This window comes from Erigeron canadensis, chromosome 9 (genome assembly GCF_010389155.1).
Source record: "Erigeron canadensis isolate Cc75 chromosome 9, C_canadensis_v1, whole genome shotgun sequence".
In the NCBI taxonomy this organism is placed as follows: domain Eukaryota; kingdom Viridiplantae; phylum Streptophyta; class Magnoliopsida; order Asterales; family Asteraceae; genus Erigeron; species Erigeron canadensis.
Genome location: NC_057769.1, coordinates 34,894,129 through 34,910,496, shown reverse-complemented (window position 1 = coordinate 34,910,496; position 16,368 = coordinate 34,894,129). Strand labels below are relative to the sequence as shown.

General features: G+C 33.8%; 3 protein-coding genes across 3 annotated transcripts; all 3 read right to left on the bottom strand.

Annotated features, from left to right (window-relative positions):
• Window positions 1-211: 211 nt before the first annotated feature.
• LOC122583680 (probable serine/threonine-protein kinase WNK3) lies at window positions 212-1,858 on the bottom strand. The gene has a single exon (XM_043756060.1). The coding sequence runs from the start codon at window positions 1,856-1,858 to the stop codon at window positions 212-214; it is 1,647 nt and encodes a 548-aa protein (XP_043611995.1).
• Window positions 1,859-6,444: 4,586 nt separating this feature from the next.
• Window positions 6,445-7,998, bottom strand: LOC122583904. Its single transcript, XM_043756276.1, has 3 exons — window positions 7,549-7,998; window positions 6,851-6,920; window positions 6,445-6,756 (listed from the first exon to the last, which is right to left on the bottom strand). The coding sequence occupies exons 1-3, from the start codon at window positions 7,870-7,872 to the stop codon at window positions 6,698-6,700; spliced, it is 453 nt and encodes a 150-aa protein (XP_043612211.1). The 5' UTR covers window positions 7,873-7,998; the 3' UTR covers window positions 6,445-6,697.
• A 5,684-nt stretch (window positions 7,999-13,682) lies between these two features.
• LOC122584032 (ethylene-responsive transcription factor ERF024) lies at window positions 13,683-14,281 on the bottom strand. Its single transcript, XM_043756390.1, has one exon. It carries the CDS (start codon window positions 14,226-14,228, stop codon window positions 13,683-13,685), a length of 546 nt encoding a protein of 181 aa, XP_043612325.1. The 5' UTR covers window positions 14,229-14,281.
• Window positions 14,282-16,368: the final 2,087 nt, after the last annotated feature.

The window sequence follows — 16,368 nt, the reverse complement described above, 5'->3', positions numbered from 1 at the left end:
TTTATTGCTACCATGTAAATTCAATGATCATATAAAGGACTACTGTATAGAGATATCATGGTAAAACAATGAACTGGTAATATGATCGATAAACTTAAGAATATATGAATATTATATACAATTGGCCGGTGGTAAATGCAATATAAGATTCAGATTGATTCAACAAACGAATTCTACTCTCCCAAATTCTTACAAACAAGTATCACTAAATCTAAAGAACCAAATTTTGACCCACAAAACAGCGCTTCAACGATAAAACCGATACCTTCTTCAAGAACCCTCTCTTCTTTGCAGCTTCTCTATGCTTCTCTATATCACTATACGGAGCTTGATCAATTGCGTCAACCTCTTTCTTCAAACCTTCACATCCATCCATCGGAGAAACACTGGACATGCTTTTGACGCGACAACCATTGGAATTTACTTTTGAGATCCCCATCAAATCACCCGAATGGCTAAGCAATGAATCATTTGTCCCTTTGCAATCGGGCTTTTCTAGTTTCTCGACCTTTGGGGACAAACATGGGAGTACTGCTTGTTGATCAGTTGTATTTAAGCCTACAGAAGCCTTTGGTGAACTACTCATTACTTCACTACTAGAACTAGATTTGTTACCACACGAAGGTTTCCATGTCGGCGCCAACTTCATGACTTGATCCTTGATCTGCTCTGCTATCGTAGCAACGTCATCGTGTACCTTGTCAACTTCTTCAACCATATACTTGGCTATAGTATCCGGATCATCAACTTCCAAATAAAATGGGAATTCAACCGTATAGCCACGACCATCAAAATCAACTACTCTCATCTTTAGCATCACCATGTTATCTGCTTCATTCTTCGAGAGATCATTGTTCTTCTTCACACATGGGCTACCAAGTGACATCTTATCATCGGGCTTTGGTACTTCAATCAAATTTACCTTGATCGCCTCATTATCCACGCTTTCTAATTCTACTTTTATACTTCCTGATTGGGCAAGAAACGGGTCTTTAAGAAGCTCGTTGGCAGGCAAACGTTGAGACACCGGGACCAAACACTTCTCTATGAACTCCTTGGCTTGTGGATCCTTAACTTTTGAAAGACAAAGCGGTTTTACACCTGAAGAAACTTTCCCACGTATTTCCGACGGATCTTTACATTCACTATAAGGATACTCACAAGTAATCAACTCCAACATGCACATTCCAAACGAATATATATCAACAAGTTCATCATACTCGTCTTCATAAAGTTCCGGTGCCATGAATTCAGGGGTTTTAATCAAACCATTAACCGCAGGGCGTTTCATAAGAGTTGCTAACCCTAAATCACCAATTTTCACCTCTCCATGATTCCCATTAACAAATAGATTATCACAACTTAAATTCCTATGAATAATCGGCGGTTCGTGACTATGAAGATAAACCAACCCTCCAAGAATTTGTCTAGCCCAATTCTTGATTGCTATTAAATCAATACCTTTGTGTTTCATACGAAATTCCCTCAAACTCCCCGAAGTGAACAACTCGGTTATCATGTTGATTGTTTTCTTCTTGTCATCCACCCAAGAAACATATGATTTGATGATGTTCTCATGTCTTAGTGTCTTCAAGAAACGAATCTCGGAACAAATTCTCTCCATGTTTTGAGAAGATTGCATGGAATCGTTTAACGAAACTTGATTCCATGCAACTTCAACTCCTTCATCTTCATCAAACCCTTTGTATACAGTCTTGAAGGCTCCTCTCCCTAGTACTTCATTAAACCGTACGTATCGGTTTTTATAACATCTTTCTACAATGACATCTTCACCATCTTCTTCCTCTTGATCAAACTCTTGTTTCGATTTCATGGCTTCGGAACCCATTAACACCATCTCGATTAGTCACCAAAATAGAGAATCCAGAAAACGTAATAAAAAGCTACGTACGTAAAAATATAACCCTAAGAATTATTTGTGATGTTTAAAAAACTCTTAGACAAGCAATATATATAAATATACTTACCACGATATGTTTTAAACCCCAAAGAATGCGGTACACTAGTTGTAGAGTTTTGGTGTAATTATAATACTACTTCATGTAAAGTACGTAAAGATGGCTCCAAGTTAAGGCCTTATCCAGCCCGAATATATAGGAGACTTCACCCCATGGATGTATTATTGTTATTAATTTTTTTTTAATCTGTTTAACATACTTATTAGACTACAACTCTAATTTCTTACCATTTATTAGTTAATTTAATATCATATTTATATGTTAGATTACTAATCCCGCACACGCAGAGAAATATGTAAAACTACTAAAAGTTTATGTTCAACAGTTTTTACATTGTTTTTCTTTAGGAATATTTTGAAATAATGCTAAAAGCCACCACAAACAACTAATTAAATATTATCTTTGTACACATTTTTATATTAATTGGTTAAACGAAAATAGAGATAATACAATTAATTACTCACGCATTCAATTCCCCAGGTGGGCACACCAACATAGAGGCTTCCACACCACTAAACCTCTTATTAGACCATTTATAAGGCTGAGGTGAAATAATAATATTAACAAATGACATGGTTGATGAAATGGGATGAAACTATGAAAGTGGTATTATAGGAAAGTGAAATGTCAGATAAAAAGGTGTAGGCGAGTTCATTCACTTTAAGGTAAATGGGTAAAAAAAGGTGGTACTAATTATAAGATCGATTAAGATCAGATCAGTTGTAACTAACATGATACCTGCACAATACCGTGATGAATATGGTGGAGGTGGTATCGAGTTGTGTAAATTATTAATGTAAAAGGTTAATGAAAATATTTTGAATGATAAAGAATTAATAGTGTAATTTAAATGTTAAGTATGTAGTGTAGATAAATATATTTTGAGTGTGAAATGAAAATATTACACAAATTTTAACATTTTTAAAAATAAGAAATTATTATTTTTTAGTAATATAGTATACAAGTATAAATACGAAAGTTTGGTAGTGAACTAGTGACACTACTAACAGAAGATAAAGTTATGGTTGGCCCAGGAGTGACATCAGTTACAGCCCATTGGACCATGAATGAGTATAGCCCAATTAAGTTGTCATGTTAACTCTGTACATGTTTACGTTGGTTAGACCACCGTGTTAATATGCAGAAGTCTACTAGTCAGTACAGGCACAGCCCAACTGACACAAATAACCTTTAACCAACTTCAAATATTAAAAAGTTTAGAATCGACAAAATCATGACAAACTGTAAAAAACACAGATGAATAAAAAGAATTAATATTCGTACGATGGATGTATCACAATTATATATTACTGATTTGTACAAACAGTTATACAATTTATATGTACATTGTGATACATTACTCAAAAATAATAATAGTACGAATATTATGTCTTTTAATAAAATAGTGTTCTGTTTTTGGAAAGAGAGATTTTTTTATTATTATTGTTACATATGATAGTGTATACGTATACATATTTCAATTCAGCCAGAATAGTTTTAGTTGCATCTTTTTGGTCCAAAATCAATCATATGCTCATAGTTTTCAACATTTGAGTTTTCAGTTTAAAAAATAATAATTAACTACATAATACAAGCGTAGATAATTTTTCTAAATATATTAATATCAGCACTACTTTTTTTGGGGGGCAAAACCAGACTTTTATTACCAAGGGAAATACACCATTTACAATATTTGTTTTATGTCGATTACACATATACTCGCCCTGTTTATAACTACCACGTGAAATCAATGATCATAAAATAGAAGTTTGATGTTAACTGGTAAATTGATAAACTAAAGAAGATAGATATATATACAATTGGTACTAAATGCAATTTAAGAATTCATATTGATGCAACAAACAAATTCTGTTTTCACAAATTCTTACATACAATATAGTCACTAAAGCTAAAGAACCAAGTTACATCAACTTTGACCCACAAAACAGCGCTTCAACGATAAAACTGATGATACCTTCTTTAAGAACCCTCTCCTCTTTGCAGCTTCTCTATACTTCTCTATATCACTATGCGGATCCGGAGCTTCAATTGCGTCAAGTTCTTTCTTCATACCTTCACCTACTTCCATCGGAGAAACACTAGACATATTTTTGACACGAGAACCATTGGAATTTACTTTTGAGATCTCCATCAAATAACCCGAATGTCTAACCAATAAATCTATCCCTTTGCAATCGTGCTTTTCTAGTTTTTCGACCTTTGCTGACAAAGATAGGACTTGTTGATCACTATTTACAAGTAGAGAAGTTTTCGGTGAACTCATTACTTCACTAGAACTAGATTTGTGATCACACGAAGGTTTCCATGTCGGCGCCAACTTCATGACTTGATCCTTGATCTACTCTGCTATCATAGCAACGTCTTCGTGTACCTTGTCAACTTCTTCAACCATATACTTAGCTATAGTATCCAGATCATCAACTTCCAAATAAAATGGGAATTCAACCGTATAGCCACGACCATCAAAACCAACTACTCTCATCTTTAACATCACCATGTTATCTTCATTCTTTGAGAGATCGTTTTTCTCATTGTGTTCTTCACGCATGGGCTACCAAGTGACATCTTATCAGCCTTTGGTACGTACTTCAATGAAATTTACTTTGATTGGCTCATTATCCACGCTTTTTAATTCTACTTTTATACTTCCTACCTGGGCAAGAAACGGGTCTACTTTTATACTTACTACTATGAAGGTGTACAGACATGAACAAAGAAGGTAAGAGGAAGGGGTACCACACATTTTTGAAAACGTGATTGCACTACAGACTCTGATAAATTTGCATTGGTGCCAGCCACCAAGATGCAGCTAATACGTAAACTCTAGTGGTAGTGTTATATGCTAAAACGAAATGTTATGCATACAAGTTATGTGTCCTTGAAAAAACTAGCAGTTAATGCCAATAATGAGAAATAAGATCAGCTTAGCCAGGAATCAGTTGTTAGCTAGGTACAAATTTGACTTCAAAGAAGATGATGACTCCACATGGAATGTTCACTGTTTAGTAATATAGCGCGAGCTAATTATGGCAAGCTTTTTAAAAAGGACATCATTGATCACTTGGGAGGTGTTTGGATGTAAATGACTATGTGCTGTTATGTAAGCATGACCAGATACTTAGCTTTAAAATAATGGTTGTCGAAGAGAGGGTTCGAGCTTGCATCTAACCATTGAAATTGTAATGATCAGAAGTCGTGTGCTTAGGTGTTTGGCAAGTTCTGACAATTTAGGGAACTAACAGAAAAAAATGGACTTCTGTGGGGAAAAAAATAAAGAAAAGGAGAGACGTCAAATGGGAGTAAGAGCCTCTTGAATTACGTTAAATGAGCGATAGACGGGTCATTTTATCCTATCCCTGAAATATTAGGTTTGTTTCCGGTTTGTAAATATCGGTTATCGGTGTATCATCTACCGACCATTGATAAGCGATATATCAGTTATATCAACGATATATCGGGTACCCTAAATTGTAAAAGGAGTTTATTTTTTTAAAATATACATTAACAATGTATTTAAGATTTGTATGTTTTACATATAATTCCGCTTGTATGTCAAAAATAAAAAAATAAAAAATACAAACTACCATCACTCTAAGCATAAGTATTACAGTATGTAACAATATAGTGCCCCAACTCGTGTTTTTGACTTGATTTGTTTTCAGTCAATAATTTCATAAATCATCACCAAATATGAAATATGTGCCATAATACATATATAATGCACTTAATAAGAAAAATAAAAGATAGATATAATCATCTCCAATCATCAAGGTTATTGAAGATGAAACATGTTTAAAATAAATGTTGGAGCATTAAAGATAAAAGATTGTTGAAGATGAACTAAAAATATAAATAATTGAATTATGAAAGAGAAAGCAGTGAATGGAATCATGGAAGTCAGAAACCTAATTTTTGTTTTAACCCATTTTCATTTCGTTATAAAAAAAGAAAAAGAAAAGAGAAGTCAATTTTTTTAACCGAAATTGACCGATAAATGCCGAGTTTAGAAATTTGACCAAAACAAAAAGTTGGCCCGATAACCCATTTTTCGTATCAATTGAAGGTCGATATCAGATATATCGGCCGATATCAGATATATCGGCCGATATTTGCAAAACTTATGAACTGGTTCTTCAAGACCAATTAATTAATCCGTGAAAAAGCATATATTATAAAAAAAAACAAAAAAAAAACAAAATCGATTTACCCAAACACTCAGAATTGACTTCAGTGATTTCAAATTTTCAAGTCACAATAATGAATTAGTCATATCCAACCCACAAATCCAAACATCCCTTGCGCATAGCAATTATTGCGATTCCTTGCACAACACTTGGGGAGTTTTAACTTAGAAGGAAATCATTAATTGAAGGGAGGGACGTTATTTCGTAAAGTTACTTAGGCCAAATTTCCTGCCCATAGTGAACATATTCAAACGAAAACTGCCGTCAAAGCTCACAAAGAACTACTCCCTTTCCACCCAACCCAATTTTCAAATTTCTTTAATGCAGTATTTCCAGTCCTTGAAGTTTGCTATACAATTTCCAACAAAAAAAACTAGCAACAAGCATTTTGAAGTGCTTGCAGTGAACTGATATGTTAATTGTGCAGCCAAATGAATCAAACTTCAGTAGTTCAAGAAGCTCAACAGTCAACAATAATAAAAACAGAACTCAAGTGGCTTCATTACCATATATTTAGGTCTGTTTTCCTTCAGTCTTCACTTCATCTGAATCCGAGTCGCTAGCAGTGTAACCTATCAGAAGATTATTTATAACATCAGTCACCAAACTACATAGCGTCCTTTAAAACTACACAGCACCAAAATCAAAGCATACACAGTTAAGAACCTGGAGGTTTATAGGCAACTTTCCAAACCGAGCTACGGCTCCTGGAAGCTGCCTCAATCCATTTTCGTCCCTAGCAACCAAACCATCACTAATTCATTTTCTCCTAGAAAATAAAATGCAAACATGGCAATGCGCAACATATAGCCAACATTGTTCCAACTACAACTGGCACTTCCCGATCAATACAAACTTAAGACAAAGTCAAAAAGGCTAAACTTGAAAACTGGTCAACACGACTAACCCGTTTATTGAATTCACCAGGTCTGTCTTGACTATTGAGCTTCCCAACATCCCCCAACTACTAAACAAAGTATTTTATGTGCAATGCTATAATATTTATCGTGTAACATTCGATATATTTTGACTCTCACCTTCTACAAAGTATCATTTACGCAACACCATACCTAATCTATTACAGTACTAAGTGACACCAAGATGCAGGGGCTAAGGTTCTACTTTTAAACTACGAATAACTAAACAAAAGTTTCAGCTTTCAGTGTTGAGATATATAACCCGTAAACCGAAACATTACAAGAATTGCCAGCCCTAAACCGATCAGACCCCCATTTCTCAGTACTTAACAAAGATTACAACTTGGGAAACAAACGATAGTCACAATCACATTAATAAATAGTTAGATAACTGTCAATAAACTGTAAAAAAAAAAAACATTTTAAGTGAGGCATATGGTCGAACACCTGTTGTGCATCTTTAGGAGTGCCATAACCACTATAATACATCTGACCGACCAACACCTGCATATTAACATCACCATTTACAGCCGCCAAAAGCGTTTCTCGAAACCACCGCATGGAGCAATCCGACACGGCCTCCGACAAAGGAACCCGACGGTTTGAGATTTCTGCCAGTGTCTTCATCCTCTGCTTTTGTTGTTTTTCTTCTTGTTGTTTTTGTTGTTGTACTGCGAGCCGGGTGATCCGTTTGGGTTTGGCGGGTTCGCGTGGCGGGCCAACCCGGGTCTGAAAAGCAACGGGTTTGGGGCGTTTGGATTGTGGTTTCATTTGATCGGATGTTATGATTCTCGCAGCAGTTTTGATGAAAATGGAATTGATTTTCCCATGTAATTAAATGTAAATATAGGTTATGTTTTGGGTGAAAATTTTTTGAAACAGCAGTTCCGATTTCTTTTCCGCCTTTTCTTCAATTTTTTTTTATTGTTGTATCATAAATAATAAAATTAGGGGTTTTTTTTATATATAATATGCCTTTTCTAATGTACAATATCAACATAAAATTAGGATGTTTTCTTAAATGACAAATATTAGTTTCCTTCAACTAAAGCATGTTTTGTTTATGTTTATAATTTAAATTCATGTAATTATAGTTTCCAAATAACCAATGATTAATTTAGTTGGAATATCGGAGTTTGGTAGTGAACTAGTAACACTCATATTCGTAAATCTTGACTTGACTTGAAATCTGATTTTTAACTCATGACTCGAAACGTGACCCGAATCGTAAAGTATTTTTATAATTATGTGCAATTATTTATTGTAGATACTTTGTAATGTATTAAGCTAAAAATAGAAGATATTAATAAAATCAAATCAAATTTAAAAGTATATAAAAGAATAATGTTTAAAAAAAATATAAAAATAAAAAAAATTAGAAAATTATTTTGTGATTCGTGACTCGGAACATGACTCGAACCAACTCACACCACAAACATGAATCATGTTATGAGTCTAGAGCAAATCGAGTCATCCCATCGAGTCACCTTGTTTTCCCTTTGTTTTGACTTGACTCGACTTGTATGAGTCACCTCGTGACTCGTAAGAGTTTGACAACTATCACTATTAACAGAAGATAAAGTTAATTATGGTTGGCCCAGGAGTGACAGCAATTATAGCCCATTAAACTATGAATGAGTAGCCCAATTAAGTGGTCATGTTAACTTTTACATGTTGACGACTTGACGTTGGTTAGACCACCATTTTATTATGCAGAAGTCTACTAGTCACTTAGTCAGTATAGGCACAGCCCAACTGACTCAAGTAACCTTTAACCAATTTCAAATATTAAAAAATTTGAAATCAACAAAAAGACAAAGTGTAAAACACAGATTAATAGTGTACTGTTTTTGGAAAGAGAGATTTTTTTATTATTGTTACATATGATAGTGTATATACATATTTCCCTTAATAAAATAGTGTACTGTTATTGTTAACTACATAATACATGCGTAAAGTTTCTAAATTAGAATTAGCACTACTTTTTTTTTTGGTCAAAAGCAGACTTTTATTACCAAGGGAAATACACCACTTACAATATGGTTTTCGAGATTCCAGACAATGAAAATGCCTCATCCAGTTACAAGGAGTGAAGTAGAATATGACGCACAATCAACCAAAGTGACTAATATTAGTAGTAGGCGGCTGGTATCCTGACCACTTTTTTGGTAACTAAATCAGACTATTTGCAGTGATTATCGCTACAAATAGTGGTGTACGTTTTTGTCCATATCCAACTATTTGCAGCGATTACTGACAGGGGACCGCTATTTTTTGCCAGATTTGTCATTATAGACAGAAGGACCCGCACTATTTGCAACGACTATCGCTACAAATAATATGTGTGGTCTAGATACCAAAAATGTTTGGTTGGGATATGAATCCCTTTAGTAGTATATTACATTAAAAAAAAAGGAAGCTTTCAATACATGAAATTTCATGTCATGAACTATCTGGGCCTCCAAAAGAAACTAGCAGCCCATCAAAATACATGATTGGGTCGTCAACACGCAGTAGTTATACAAAAATGAAAAAGTAAATCAGCTGTCAGCATCTATTTATAAAGTCACATACTCAACAAATTAATCAAGATAAAACACCTAATCCGAATATTATAACACCATTTTATTTTATGTTTGGTGCACTAAAATGGAAAAATATATACACAAATATACATTATATTGTATGTAAATACCTAATCAGAAGTTATGACAAGTAGCCATAAAACTAAATGAAGGATATTTACTTCTTCACAAGATGTTATATGAGGGCCAAAGGTGTAATTGGTACAAGTATATTTCTATCGGTTGTACTTTTCTTTATTTTTTTTTTTAAAACGGCTATCGGTTGTATTTATTGGTAAAAATTGGCACATTGGTTTCTTGCCCAGCCCGGACTTTGTGGCAAAATTCGGCAAGGTGAAATTTGACACTACGGAGCCGATACACATGACCGAAGTTACCTTTTTTTTTTTTTTTTTTTTTTTTATTGTTTTATTGTATATTTGTCATTTCATTGGCAAAAAATGATAAGAATTGGCACCACCCCATGAATTTGGTATAAAAAAACAAGCTAATTTTGGTTCCTATATTTAGTGTCACGTACATGTCGATTTTTTGTTGGCTGGAAATTCTTGTCAAAATGTGATTTTTGACATTACAATACATCCTTGCTCCTTAAAGGGCCCGACCTCACAAATTAATTTAGTGAGAATAACAGTACTTCTTGCACCTTGGTGGTGGTTTAACTTCATAAAAAAAAATAATATAAACTGTATATAAATTTTGACGGAAATCGACCAAGCCTTATATATGCTGGCGAACATGTATAAGATCAGTTTTAAATCATAATGGAGGGGAAATATAGAAGATAAGACAGCTATATAACGGTTGTCCGTTGTTTCACTTCCATATTAAGAAGAAATAATAATAAAAAAAAGAGTGACATGCTTGTGTCAATGGGGCCAATGAACAGAACACGCCTCTTAATTATGTTTGATAGTAGTCTTGATGATTATCATTATACTTTGATTATTTGTTATTGCTTAGTTTCTAATTATCACTTTTAAGTTGACATATTTACCATAATCATCAAGTGACAAGTTGTATCTGCCTGTACACTTAAATTTACTTGCTTTAATAGTAATTTTTTTGTATATATCAAATCAAATATGATCTATATATGCATTGGCCGGGTCTCTTTCGAAACAAACGTGTGCTCCTAATGTAGGGTATGTTTTTGGTGGCCGCTAATAGAATTTATGCGAGCTCGATCTCAAGGTTTCCATTAGGTTAAGCTCACAAGTTTAATTTTGTTTAGAGTTATGGAAACTATTAGTAGCTTATGACCTATGGAAGACATATTTTCGTAAACCATAGGCTACTTGAAGTAATACCTCAAGCTAGCAACAATTTACTTTAAACTCTAAGCATATTTTTTCTTTACTTTTAATTAACCATGGGTATCTTAGTGGATTTGAATGGTCGTGTACGTACATAGCTAAAAAGTAAGGCCTCTAACTCTCTAAGGTAATGAGACTACATAATTTATTTTTTTGGAATGACGGAATATTCTACTCCGGATACATAAATTTTTGTTCTTGTTTTTTGTTTTTCCTAATTTGATCTTTAGAAAGTCCACACACAATATATCAATAAAATCATTAATTAGTATTCTAAAAATAGATATAATGTGAAAATCTCGCATTCTTTGAATATCTTTGTGCAAATGCCATCTTAATATGTAAAAAAAAAAAAAGTGAAAGTCTTAATATCCGTACGCATTGACTGGGCCAGTGGGCTACACTTAATTGTGAGAGTAACTTTGGACATGCCCAGATCTGCCTGACTGCCTGCCTCTACTTTTATTTTCTACAAAGATGCGAAAACACGATTCCAAATGGGAGTGGGTGTCTCATTTCCATTTGTAGTAATTATGGTCTTCATGAATAATGATTCTGTTCTTAAAAGAGCACAAATCTATGTGCATTGAACTTAAAACACTATTCATATGGAGTATCACCTATCAAACATATACTAAAGTCAATAAAGTGGATAAGCCATCGGATAGCTAGATGTATAAATCTATCTTACTAAATAAGTAAGCATACTTCATATATCCGGCCAGGCTACCATTTCTATTATCTATCTTCAAATGAAGCTCCTTTTTTTTTTTTTCAAACTATTAACGATCTTTATTATATTCGAAGAAATATATATATTCTAGCAAAATGCTTAGAGCGTAACAATTACACGTATCAAAGGACATGTTATACATCTATATATTACTAATCCAATTAAAGACAAAAGTAACTCCCAAATGTCGTATTCCACGGGGTTTGGGTCCCAATATCGTCTTTGACGATGTATGGAGAGATTGGTATGTAGACAGCCTTACCCCTACTAAAGGTAGAGAGACTACTTCCAGGTTCTACTAAAGGTAGAAAAGAGTACACGGAGTTAAAGGTTTCTCGTTTTCCTTTGTGGAATCTTGTATCATAAGTTTTTAATTTGTGGAGTTAGTGGTAGACATACATCGTGTTCGATCTGTATGGTTACAAGTAAGAACGACGTACGACTTCTTTATAGTTTATATGCGCAGTCGATCTTCTTTCTCTTCTTCTTCTTCTTCATCTTTATTTTATTATATCAATTATAATATATTTGTTTTTTTCATGACTTGTATCCACGCAAACAAACTTAAACATTCATTAAGCAATTGTTCTTACCAAAAATTGGGTCCTATTTAATTATACCAATTAATTAACCGTGCGTCTTAGTCTTCATTCGAACTCTAAGAAGGGGACTTGGAAGGAGTAAATTCACCAAATGTGATAATTCTACTACAATACATTCTGTATATATATTTGAAGTGTGGAATGAGATCATTCTAAGTAAATTTTACCCTGTATTGCCATCTCGGCGTATGGCCTATATATGCCAAACAATTAAGCTAGACTCAGGGTGAGAACACCTGCTGGTGCATGGTGCGAGAAAAGTCTGGTCTTCCCAAAACTTGGCTCTAACTCGAAAAGATATTCCCTTCATCCAATTTTTTATGTCCTACTAGCTCTGACTTTGTAAGTCTTTTTATCTTAACTTTGACTACATATATATAGGTTTCTACGTACTATATAGTAGCTAATGAAAGTTATATTAATGTAAAATATATTTAAAACTCAATTAATTCATATAAACATGATGTCAATTTCAGGTATATATATTGAACTGGCCGGGGACACAAATGCTAGCATACAGCTGCTAGCTAGGGGATAATTAATATTGAGGTTTAATCCCACAATTACTAGATAGCTAGATGGCCGGGGAATAAATATGAAGATCAGTAGTTGGGTAACATGAAATCTCAACAAGCTCTAACTGTTCCTAGCTAATCATCTCTCGTTGCAATGGATCTTAATTGCTAGCGCATTCGATCAGTTTTCTTTTCAGCTATACATGTGTAAGAAAAATTAGAAATCGGCCGATCCCCAACATGAATTTTGACATCTCAACTTCATTCTCATAAGGTGGATGTATGTGACCATATATATATAGTTCTCTATCTATTCCATCAAATATATATCGTGATCAAACATAACAGGACCAATTGATTTGCTTGCAGATTAATTTGTGGTCGAAATTAAGCATGATCGAGATACCTAAATCCCAAAATATCTTTGCATTTTCTCAGATATTTTGTCCTTTTAATTATGTGATTGATCATGTATACCTAAATTATTGGTGAAACTTTGAAGTGAAGACTAATTAAGCTAATTAGTCTCAATGTTTATCTTAATACCTAGATTTAGACCAATTAATCAAGAATGAGAGAATTAATTAGTATATATATATGGCAATATCTATCTGTCTATATATATATAAGAACACGCACCATTTGAAACCCAAAAAACCTTCCATTACATAAATTTTACACCTTGATTTGAAGCTCTTGTATATACATATAACCCCTAGCTTTCAACAATCGTGTGCCACGTTATTTATATATATATATATATCATCAGCGACAGGGACTTACTATATATATACAAACATAGGATTGATCGAGTTTTGAGTTGAAAACGGTTAATTCCACAAGTAGTGGACGTCCATCGCGTTTTCAGCTGTATTCTCGTCGTGAATAGGATCAGGCCGTGGTGGGCTAAGAAGCATTCCTTGAGCCATATTTGCAAGCACATTAGGCATATCAAATATCAAATCTTCGTCCACAAATGCACCGGCCCCTCCAATCAACGGCGGTTCAGCTGTAACCACACCACCACCGCCATGGTCAATACCGGCCAGGTAGGCATCCATTGCTGCCCCGGCTGCTGCTGCTGCACCAGCCGCGGCAGCTTGGATGTCACGTGGATTAAGAGAAGCCGGTACAGGATATGAAGAAATTGAATCGGGGAAATTGACCTCTGCATCACCACCCTTGAGCGCCAATGCTGCAACATCGTAAGCCACCGCTGCCATTTCGGGGGTGGAGAATGTACCAAGCCAAATACGGTTAGGAGATTTGGGCTCTCGGATTTCTGAAACCCATTTTCCGCCACTTCTTCTCTGCCTCACCCCCTTATATTTGATGTGTCTACTTCGAGAAGAACTAGCTGCATCATTTTTCGACATTCTTTTTCGTCTTCAAGTATGTATTTGCATGACATATGATTGATGTCTTTGTGGATGAAATGGTCACCAAAGCCATGCATATTTATAGGAAATTAAAATACTACTGCAGGAAGTTAGTTTTTTGGATTAATTAGGGTTTAGAGAGTGGGAATTGCAAACCAGTAAGGGATGAACTGCGTTTTGTGAGGTTTTGAGGTGTAAGGCAAAATTAAAGTTTTTGATGGATTTTATTTAAGTCGCAAAATGTCAATCCGACCACAGTAGTTGAATCTATGTTTATGGCTCAGTTCGTGACTTGAAAAGGTATGACATGATGGTTGATACTTGATAGGCACTAGCTAGCTAGGACAATTTCACTTCACTATATATTAATTTCAAGTTTCAAGCCAAGTGTATGTATGTGTGTATTTTTAAACAACAATAACCACGGTAGTTAGTATTAATTTTAACGGATGTAAAAAGCTAGGGGTCGTATACCTATTTCTATTTTAAAAGTTAACGGATGATAAATAGGCCTAATTAATATGCTTAATGATAAAATCATGACACATTGCATAATAAGTGGTAAAGATTAAGAGAGAGAACACATGCATGATACATTTGTCAGACATCTAATCTATTAGACATATCATTTATGCATATATTTTAAGCATATCAATCATTTTTTTAAGTAGCAATATATAAATTAGTTTACAAAGGAGATAAAAATTTTGAGATTATAAACTTTTTAATTGAAAAAAAAGTGATATGATGCTTTATATATACGAGTAAAATGCAGTAAGTACAAATATAGATTATTAACTTATATCTCATATCCCAAAAGCATGAATTCATAATTCTATTTTCCCGATCAAATATTTTATCCGTTTAATAAGTACTAACATAATTTTATTAGGACTGAATTTAATCTTAGGCATCGCGGCTCTTAGGTAGACAGGCTAAGTCCAAGCCTAGGGCCCCATTATTTATAGGGGCCCAAAAATGAAATAGTATATACTTTCTTCCCTTGGTCATGAAGGTAATTAACTTCAAAAAGAGTATATGAATGAAATTGACGGGAAACTATATATATGTTGAGGTAAACTATATGTATTTTGATGTGAATTAATACTCGATGTTACCGTGCTTATGTTTTATTATTGATTCTTATTTAATTCACCGAATATCATTTCAAGGGCTCGTTTTTTCCTTTTTGCTTCCGGCCTCCTTTTCTTAACGCATTTTTGGAGACAGATTTGCTTTTAGGAGCACAATTTAAATCCACCCGATTGTGATTCTGTCAGGGATGTCTTAGTAGTGGCATCACACAATCAGATGTTGGTTAGCTAGCTAGTCCATATTAAGTCTCACCATTTAAAGGAAAACTTCTTAAGCCTTTTTAGATGTCGGGGCAATATATATTATCATTTTTGGCATTGATATTATTGATATTTATCGGGGCAATATATCATTTTTGGTAAAGTTTATCTATTTAAAATAGTGAAATATGCTATTTTTCATTTTTAGCCTTTAGGCAGTCCAATCTTGTTTTTAATTTTTTACAACGTTTTAAGCCATTTTTAATTTATGTGGTCGCGCGAATAGGCCAGCAACTCAGAATCACCATTGGCCTAATTAGTTGGTTGTAAATCTCAAAAAAGTAAACTGTTGGTGGCTTAGTGTTCTTATAATGGGCGAAGGTAAAATAGATAAACATATTTTTTTGCTTCTCCAAAGTACTAGTGGCTTCCAATTCATTATTGCCACCCAATAAGTTAAGTTTATATCATAAATAAATACTCAAACTGACGTGTCTTTATATGAATTACTACTTGTGCACTTTGAATTTACAAGTTTGCAATTATAACTTAATATATGTAACTTTCAACTTTAACGTACTATAATAATCACATTTTGATTTATGTGATAGAATTGTAAATCTTATTATTTGTTTATGAATTTAGTGTATTTTTATTTAACTTAAATTGCCAAGTTCCCATTTATACCAACGTGGACTCTTTTTGTTCCGATCAAATTAGGGAATTACAACTTTATATTACGATCACAAAACAGTTACATTTTCTAAGAATTCTTTGTTATTATATTTTTATTAAAATGTCAATTAAACAAAGGAGAAAAGTATGGGGTTTGAGTGTGGTTT